Below are 9,937 nucleotides of genomic sequence, written 5' to 3' on the forward strand. Positions count from 1 at the left end.
ACTAGCAGTTGTCCATTTTCAGAGTTTGTGGAAAGTTACCATCCAACAGTTACTGAAGCAGTTTACAATAGATAGTGCAAGCACTTGTGCAAGAAGTTTAACAGCCACTTTTAAAAGCTGTACACAACTTTGGATTCAACTACTTATGCAGCTATGTGATCCAGCGTAGCTGTGCTAGTGGTGATTTTCACTCTGTTAACGCCATATTGGAATGAGGCCCTGAAGTTAAGGAGAACAAAGGTTAAAGAATGGCTTCAGAACAGGCTGTGATGGATAGTGTGTGAAGAAAATAAAGGTCTGAGGGGCAATCAGTGTAGGACCAAGGCGAAGTGTGGGTGAGAAGCATAGCAACATAGGAAGCTACTTATACTGAGTGAGAACACTGGTCCACCTTGCCCAATATTTTCAGCTCTGACTGGTAGCATCTCTCCAGGGTTTCAGGCAGGACTCTTCCTTAGCCTTAGTGGGAGTTCCTTTGTTTTTTCATGTGATCTCCCATCCAAATACTAACCTGACCAACCCTGCTTAGCTTCCAAAATCAGAGAGGATTGGGTGTGTTCAGGGTACCATGGTGATGCAAAATGGTAAGGTGGTGAGAGAACCAATTTTTAAAAAACCCTACAGGTTCCTCAACTAGTCTTCTAATGTTAATAACTAACAAGTCATGATGCAGGTCAGCAGAGAGACATTTTTGGAAGAAGTCCACCAACATGAACACTTACACTGTCAGGTCTTCCACATATGGTCCAAAGACTGGATGTTCTCTTACACGAAGCTGTTAATCAGAAAAGACAATGCTGATCAGAGATATGAATCACTCATAAAATTGTTCAAAAAGCACAACGCTCCAACCCACAAAGCAAAATTTGAAAAATTATTGAAACAAACTATTCACACTATATTTTATTTAAAAACCAGTAAAACTAGTCAAAGCTGTTCACCATAAGAATCACATCAGGCAAAGTGGGATAAGAAGTTTGTTGTTGTGTGCCTTCAAGTCACTTCCGACTTATGGCGAACCTAAGGTGACCCTATTGCCGGGTTTTCTGGGGCTGAGAGTGTGTGACCTTCCCAAGGTCCCCCAGTGGGTTTCCATGACCTAGTGAGGAACTGAATCCTGGTCTCCAGAGTTGTAATCTAACGCTCAAACCACTAAACCACAGTATATTAGAACAACAGAAGAGCAATTCTGTTCAAGTAGATACCATTTAAATGGACTTCTGCTGCTAAATATTTTGCTTATACTTAAGCAAACCTAATAACTGCAAGATTACCATACAGGCTGTGCGTGGCCTCTTAGAAAATAGATGTTGGTCATTATATATCTCTGTTGAAGCTGACACAAGATACATGGATAAACATCTGTTTCAAAGCATGTAACAATGGAAACCGCATGCACTATGCAAAAATAATGGCCAGGATCCTATGTGTTTGAATCTTCTTTTGTGTTTTAACTGTGTTTTAAATAGGTTTCAAGTGTTTTTTTCTGTGTAATTCCTTTTGAATTTTTTAAAATTAATGTTTTAGTTGGATCTTTTTAAAATTTACTGTAAGCCACCTTGGATCCTATTCTGGGAGAAAGCCGGGATATAAGTGCAATAAATAAGAGCAAACAATTAGCAGAGTAAATCATTCTGAGAGCATTTTCCTTTCTCACTACCCATGTGGTAGATATTCAAGCAGTATATCCCTGCACAAGCAGATGATGATGATGATGATGATGATGATGATGATGATGATAATAATATATTATGTAACACAACCAGGGTGGCTTACAACAATTAAAACATACATTCCCATATTCCAAAATCCCAAACTTCCTTAAAATACAATTAAACAGTTTGCGGTTAAAACATAAGTATAAAATACAACTTAAAATAATATATAAATAAGCAGTAACTGCAGCCAAGTCAGGGTATAAAAAATGGGGCTTATTTTTGGTGGGCAGGAAGAAATAACAGTGATGTCAATAACTGACACAAGGGAAGCCTGTCCATCCACTGTTCTCACACACCACTGCCTGAACATGTGCATCATAACATAGGATATCTGTATCTTCTTTCCTCAAAGCCTGGCTCCATGAGAGGTGACTTGAGAAATCACTTGTCAAAAGGTCAAAGGCAATATGCCACATGTACTACCTTGTCTGCAAAGCCAGTCATCAATGAAAGAAGAAAGTACAGATACAGCCAGCCTGTATCAGAAAGTAAGAACCAATTTATCATGGTCCTCCTGGAAGAACAGGCTGCTCCCTCAAAAGTGAATATGACCTCAGCCAATATTGGTGCGTTACAGACCGCCCCTTTGGGGCGGCCTGTAGGCACGCCTTTCCCTGGTGTATCGGGGCCTCAGCTGCCAGACCGGCAGTCTCCGAGGCCCTGATCCGCCGCTTTGCAGGCTGCAGGGAAGCGGCAAAAGGCCGCTTCCCCGCAGCCTGGAAAAGGGTGTCCTTGGGGCTTCAAGCCCCAAGGACACCCCGCGGCGGTGGGGAGGAGGAGAAAGGGGCCGCTTGGCCCCTTTCTCCCTTGCATTGCTGGGTGCAGCCGTCTGAAGGCTGCGCCCAGCGATGCAAACCAGGAAGGAGCTCTGAAACAGAGCTCCTTCCTGCTCTGCGCAAAGGGCGAATTAAGCACCCTCGCGTGGAGTGATGGCGTCACGTCCGCGTGTGCCTCGTTTGGAGGCGGTGCGTTCGTCACGCCATCATGGCGGCAGCCGTGTGGAACAGCCACCGCCATTTTGTACGCACAGAGCGCGTGCTAGGGTTAGAGGGGGTGCGGAAGCACCGCCCCTTCCTAACCCTAGTACGCACTCTGCGCATACTTTCATGGCGGTCTGTAACCCGCTATACTTCCTTTTATAAGACCAGATTGTATTCAAAATTATTGTTCTATACGTCGATATTAGGTTAGGCAAAATACAAAGAGTAACTTACAGGTTGTTTCTTCTGTCCATTTTCATGGCTGAAGACAAGCAAATCATGAATCTTTTCATTGTAGACTTCAAAATAGCTCATTTCAAGATGATAAGCGATCTAATTAAAAAAGCACCAGAAGTATGTACATAATGTTTATATCCTTTTGCATAAAGCTTGTTACTTGGTTTCTTAGATACAGCATGGTGGCAGTAGCTTTTACGTAATGCGACAGAATCAAGGAGAGCACTAGAGAGTGTGGGGGGGAATGAAAAAATCACATGGACTGGGCAAACTGAGCAGGACTCTCTCCATCAGTTAGGTCATGGCTTATAGACTACCAAAAGAGTCTTCATTCTCTTCTCTACCACGCCCCTCAAGAAAAGCAATGAACAAATCAGCCCTGTATTATCAGCAACTAGCCACCAGTTCACACAGCTCTCATGCAATCCTCACAGGATCACCTTCAAAATCCTGCACCTTGCAGCCCTCATGACCAGATGAATAACAACTATATACAACTACATGTTCATGTTCATATGCTCTCCACAGAACTGAGGCCTAGAAACAGTACCATGGGGCTTCTCAGGAAACCATCAGAGATGATATCATTTATGGAAGACCTGTCACCACAACAAAATGTACATTGTCAAGTGGAGAAGATATCCCACTCACTAAATCATATACTCAACAAAGGTTCAAAACAAGTTCTTTCACCACAGTATAGGTAAAATCAACTGCAAATTCTTTTTAAAAATTGATAATTTCTTTCCTACAGATCTCTTCATTTGGTAACAGAAGTTACAGGATTTTAAATGTAGCAGTGCAAAGATACCAAAATTGCAAGGCTGAGCTGTGAACTAAGGAGCATGGCACCAGGACTGTGAAATTGAGAAAATGATATTCTGGCCTCTTTTCTGCATGCCAGCACTCTTTTTAAATGTTCCATAACATAATGGTATTTTTACCCTTCAAGTTAATATGTAATTGGCTTGTGCTCTAGATAAAACTGCCCTTTCTACTTGGTACACTAGTAAATAGACATGGCAGCTTTAAGATCACACAATGTATAAGCTATTCTTAAGATTTCATTAACCACTTTATGACGCTTATAATATCTCACAACATCACAGTGGTACAAAAACACTGCCCTAAAGGAAGAATATATTTTTAAACCAACTACCTGACCACATATTTTATATTTATACATATTTAATAATACAGTGGGTCTTTAATATCCACTATGATTTGCTTCCAGAACCACCCATGGATACCAAAATCCATGAATGTCAAGTCCCATTAAATACAGTAGCATAGTAAAACGGTTTCCCTTATATAAAATGGCAAAATCAAGGTTTGCTTTTAGAAATGTATCTGTTTTTTAAAAAAATGTTTTCAAACCAAGGATGGTTGAATCTGTGGATAAGGAATCCATGGATACGGAGGGTTGACTGTACTGTACAAAATCTTCCACACATTGAAAATGCTAGGAATAACATGAAACCAGATCTGCAGATATTATCTATTTGTATGTATGTCCTTTCGAAAGAATTGTAGAAGTTGGGTGGTATGTAAGCGCTCTAGGTCATGTTATTTTTTATGCACAGTAGAATGCACATTTACACCAATTTCTCATCATATGTAAGCTAACAGTCTTTAGTATCTCAGTGAAAGCATGAAATACTGTTAGGAAGTTTGGTGACAACAACCTACTCCCTTTTGAATGATACAAACTGATAAAGAGCGTCAAGACTTTTTCCCTCCACAAGTAAAAAATATAGTCCAACTCAGATAGGCTCATATTATAACAATACCTTTTGTATTTCTGCTTCTTCTATTCGATTAAAGAGATCTTCACAGAATCTTGGTATTATTCCTCGTTCATCATTATCAAAGCCCATCATGCTGTAATGACAAATGTTTTATTGATAGGTTCATGATGTTTTCAGCTCTGCCAAAACAGGTGCTTGCATATTTTTTTTAATCTAACTGATATTTAGAAGATATCCTATTTTAAAAAAACATATAAACTTAACTTACTGTATTCTGAAGCATACTGTAAAATCTAATATGGTTTTGAAACCAAGTAACCAAATTAGTTAGGCTAACTGGGGGAAAATTAACAACTCTCTCCAACTTAGATGCAAAATAGTGCAAAAACAAAATTCTCATATATTTGTTTGGAAACTATAGTCGAGGACCACAAAATATTTTTAAAAGATATACAACACATTTACTAACTTTAACCCTATTACTAGATCAGTGTAAGTGGATTCACATCACTTGGAGCAAAAGCTTAAAGCACATCCTGCAGCACACAAACTAAATAGAGTTGTATCACATTATGAACTGTGTTCATTTGTAGCCTCTAGTCATAGTTGAGTCTGAAAAATCTTTTTGGAATTCCAGAATCAGTAATCAGTGGCTGCATCCACACTGCAGAAACAATCCAGTTTGATACCACTTTAACTGCCATGGCTCAGTGCGATGGAATTCTGGGATTTGTAGTTTGTTATAGCATTAGAGGAAGGCTAAATATCTCACATAACTACAGTTCTCAGAAGTCCATAGCATTGAGCCATGGCAGTTAAAGAAGTATCGAACTGGGTTACATCTGCAGTGCAGATGCAGCTTAACAATCTACACTGAGTGATGAGCTCTGAGTGCTCTGGTGACCATGTGCCTTCTGGTAATCAAATATCATGTTATAGCCTGCCATAACCTTATCTACCAGTAGACAAAAGTTTGGTTAATATAATTTTCTGCCCAGTTTTTCTCTCTGTACCCCCAAGTCACCTATCCACTTATGGCAACCCCATGAATTTCATAGGGATTAAATATTTGAAGGGATGTCATATTGAGGAAGGAGCAAGCTCGTCTTGCAAAGAAAGTGCTAGAAGGCATACATTCAGTGCAACTCAAAAAGCAACAACTTTCAATTTAACTTACGTATATGACTTTCCAGAACCAGTCTGTCCATATGCAAAAAGGCAGGTATTGTATCCTTCAAAGGCCCTTTCTAAGAGAGGAACTGCCAAGGACTGATATACCATCTCTTGGCTTGCAAAGTGATGACTCTTATCGAAAGACCAGAATGAAAAGTCAAAGGTGAAACTATATATTTGTTTTGTATTTGGATGGTTTATAACAGTCTCCTGCCCAGACATGGAAATGATCTGGAACGTTTCTTCGTTTTTCTCTCTGAATAAAGGGAGAAAGTAAAAATTATTTACAGGAGGTAAAACTAAATGAAGAATGCTCACAATACGCTAAAAAAATCTATATTCATTACATGTATTTAACTGGCATTCTAGGAAATGAAGAGTTCTAATTTGATACATATCTGAGTTATGTCTGAATTGTGCAAAATGAAAAATATACCATTTTCTTTCAAGAAACAATAAGCATTCCCCAACACTGATTTCTTTTTAACTTATATTCCTTCTAAATATTAGTTTTTAAATGTCAAATGGCAATATGGAAACTAAGAAAGGGGATATATTAATTCAGAAGTACTGATGTTTTGAGATACAGTGGGCCCTCAGTATCTGCTGAGGTTGGTTCCAGGATCCCCTGTGAATACCAAAATCTGTGGATGCTCAAGTCCATTATATACATAGTGCAGTAAAATGCCATCCCTTATATAAAATGGATAACAACAAAGTTTGCTTTTTGGATTTTTTTTAATATTTTCAAGCCATGGTTGGTTGAACCCATGGATACAGAACCCATAGATATAGACTGTTGACTGTGGGCCCAAACAGACAGGCCAAAATAAAGCTACTTCGGGTCAAGTCTAAGGCTTTCATGGCCAGCATCCATAATTTTTTGTGGGTTTTTTGGGCTATGTGGCTATGTTCTAGACGTTTCGCATTCACTGCATTCTCTGAAGATGCCAGCCACAAATGCTGGCGAAACGTTAGAAAGAAACTCTTCTAGAACGTGGCCAGATAGCCTGAAAAAAACACAAAAAAACTATTCCGGGTCACTTTGGAGGTATGCTATTTAAATGACACATGCATCTCGAGGCCAGAAGCTGCACCAAAGCTGCGCACCAGTCCTTAGGACTGGAGCGTGGCTTTGGCATGGCTTCTGGCCTCTTAAGACGTATGCATCATTTAACCAGTATACCTCCAAGTGACCCAAAGCAGCTTTATTTTGTCCTGTCTGTTTGGGCCCATTAACAGTTCATACAAATGATATCTAGAATAGACCAAAGTAATTCAATAAGACACAGTTTAGGCTCTGATGAAAATATGTTAATAAAACAGTAGAACTTACAATATTGTAACTATGTATACACTTAGGATAACTTGCTTGGAGCATATGTTTCTCATATGTCTGATAAAAGTATATTATTATATTGGAGAGGAAGAGGGCCCTTTGAGTGGCTGCTCCCAAGTTTTGCAACTCTCTCCCTGGGAAAGCTAGTATAACTCCCTTCTTCCTCTTCTTCTGCCAACAGATAAAAATATTCCTATTCCATCAGGCTTTTGGAAATTGACTATGATGCAATTTAACAATGTGCTGTGCTGTTCATTAAATTTTTTTTTACTAAATTAATGAATCTTAAATGCATCTGAAATTTTACATGATCTTTTAATGAATTTTAAATGATTTTAACTCTACAGAATAACTTTCATATTTATACTTTTTACTGATGTTTGTATACTTTTTAATCTGTATTATTTTTATTAAGTTATGAGCCATCTTGAGTCCCGTTACTAGGGAAAAGGCAAGATATAAATGATGATAGTGACGACGATGATGATGATACATTGTCCAAGGTCAAAGGCTAAACTAATTACCAACATGAATTCCAGAATAGTTAAGGAGGAAATTAGACATTCAGTTTATAAAATTTTATGCTAGTGGATGATAGGAATTTGCAGTATTTTTTTCATACTGGCCAGAGTTGGTAACTAAAAATTAGATGAGGGCGTTTAAAGATGTCAAAAGCTATAGTATGACTATAAAATTGTAAGCAAACTTTCAACCTCTCCAGAATTCTTTATCAGAGTAACAGTTAAACAAAGTAACAAGGGGCAATTTGGGCAAAATTTTGGTACCGCAAACTGCAGACTGTTAATAGCCTTTAAATGGAGCATTAAAGAGATATGTAAGTATAATTCTGTTAGTATCACTAGATGCAACAAAACAAACTATAAGATGCAATGATCCTAGCACAAGGAAAGAATAATGACTCTTCTCTCATTCTCTGAAAATACAGGGCCTAGTGATATATAAGATCAGGTCCTAATAAGAACACAAGCATCCCTTGAAAAGTCGAAAACAGATATAAAGTGAAGCACAATGATCTTTTTATTAGCAAACTGGAGAGTAACTAGGTGGTGCGCTAGACACCACAGAATCAAATTTGGTAGTATCATATAGAGTTTTTTTGTACAGCATGCTTTGCTATTGTTTATCTTCACAGAAGGACATAACAAGTTGTATAATTTCACATATAATGCCTAAAAACTGTGGTTACATACCTGCTGCTGAAGGGGCGAACTCTGACCGCCACAGTCACTTTACTGTTTTCAATTTTGAAAGGGTCATCTTTAACACACATATTCTTCTTTGAAGTATCTTCTTGCAGCAGAGATATTTGCTGGATAGATGTGGTGTTTTCTTGCAACCTTCCTTTTCTACTGCTGTGAGTATATGATCTTATTTCAGGGCAAAGTGTCATATTCTTTACAGTAGGGGTAGTAGAACTCTGAACATACTGAACAGATCCATTTTGAGGAGTAAATTTAATTCCTTCTGTAATTCCTTTTCTTGGCGTCTTCTGCCTTTCCAAATTTCCATTTTTAAGAACTCCACTTTGCAGGCTTACGGTGACATTTTCCTTTCTGAAATTCCATTCTTCAGTTTGTTTAACAGCAGGTGTCCTATCAGGTTTTGCTGTGGTTAAAAGTGATGATCTAGAAAGCCTGTTTTCACTCTCTGAACCAGCACTTATCGTCTTGGGTTTCAGAGGTGTGTAGCTCCTATAAACATTTGAACCATTCTGATTAAAAGGTACATGGCTTTTCATATCAGGAATTATCTTTACATCTGTGCAGGTTTTAAGTGACTGATGGCAAGTCTTAACAAATGGAGGGTCATTGCTGTTAGGTTTTGCTGGAAGTGAAGTTGTGTTTTCTCTTCTAACGTCATCAGTTTCATGTGTTTTATGTTTCTCGGTAGATCCAATCCTCAGACGGCGCTGCAGCGTCAGTCTTTTTTCTGCCTGTGTATTTTCACCATTGCATGTTGCATTTATACTGGATTGTTCTCTGCTTGTCACAGTTCGTCTTTGGAGTGTCAACTTGCCTCCAGTTGTAAGGGCCGGTGAGGCATCAGCCAGCTTCTTACAAGCAGAAAGCACATAAGTCCTGTTTAATTCTTTAGTCTTATTCAAGGACTGGGAGAGTGAATTCTCTCTCTCATTTTCTAATACATCTGGTGTAAATGGTTTTCTAAACTTGTCTCTAGTACAAGCAGCTTCTGGAGGATGCTTTTGTGAAGAACCACCAAGGACACTAACGTGGCTTTGTTTAGGAACAGTATAGATAGGCATTGAGGCATAAAGAAAAGCTGCAAATCCTGGAGTGAAATTATCTTGTACAAGCTTGTCCTGAAGGATACTGTCAGCTGTTATTTTCCCTGTAATGCAGGCAAAACATATAGGATCTGTTAAAAAAAAATTGTTATTCTGCAATGCACATTTTTTCCTTGGGTGAATGCCTACCTGGCAGGACAGATATGCTTAAATAAATTAGAATCATATTTCTGGAAGAGACCACAAGGGCTGTCCATGCAGCCACACACAATCAAAGCACCCCCGACAGATGGTCATCCAGCCTCTTCTTAAAAACATCCAAAGAAGGAGACTCCACCATTCTCCAAGGGAATATATTCCACTGTCTTAGTGTCACAAAGTTCCTTCTAATGTTGCTGTGGAATCTCTTTTCCTGTAGTTTCAATTTCTCTATGCAGTGTTTAAAAATTAAATCCTGTCCAAAATCCTGCATCGAG

General features: G+C 38.7%; 1 protein-coding gene across 1 annotated transcript in view; it reads right to left on the reverse strand.

The window, feature by feature from the left end:
- LOC149316914 (kinesin-like protein KIF14) overlaps window positions 1-9,508 on the reverse strand; it is a 45,801-nt gene extending 36,293 nt beyond the window's left edge. Inside the window, exons 1-5 of the mRNA XM_089518779.1 lie at window positions 8,407-9,508; window positions 5,861-6,112; window positions 4,726-4,816; window positions 2,933-3,031; window positions 723-775 (exon numbers count right to left, since the gene is read on the reverse strand). Of these exons, the coding sequence (XP_089374905.1) occupies window positions 723-775; window positions 2,933-3,031; window positions 4,726-4,816; window positions 5,861-6,112; window positions 8,407-9,479 (1,568 nt within the window). The 5' untranslated portion in view covers window positions 9,480-9,508. The remainder of the gene's footprint in view (window positions 1-722; window positions 776-2,932; window positions 3,032-4,725; window positions 4,817-5,860; window positions 6,113-8,406) is intronic.
- Window positions 9,509-9,937: the final 429 nt, after the last annotated feature.

This window comes from Sceloporus occidentalis, unplaced genomic scaffold (genome assembly GCF_023333645.1).
Source record: "Sceloporus occidentalis isolate IW3139 unplaced genomic scaffold, rSceOcc1.0.p SCAF_3, whole genome shotgun sequence".
Lineage (NCBI taxonomy): Eukaryota > Metazoa > Chordata > Lepidosauria > Squamata > Phrynosomatidae > Sceloporus > Sceloporus occidentalis.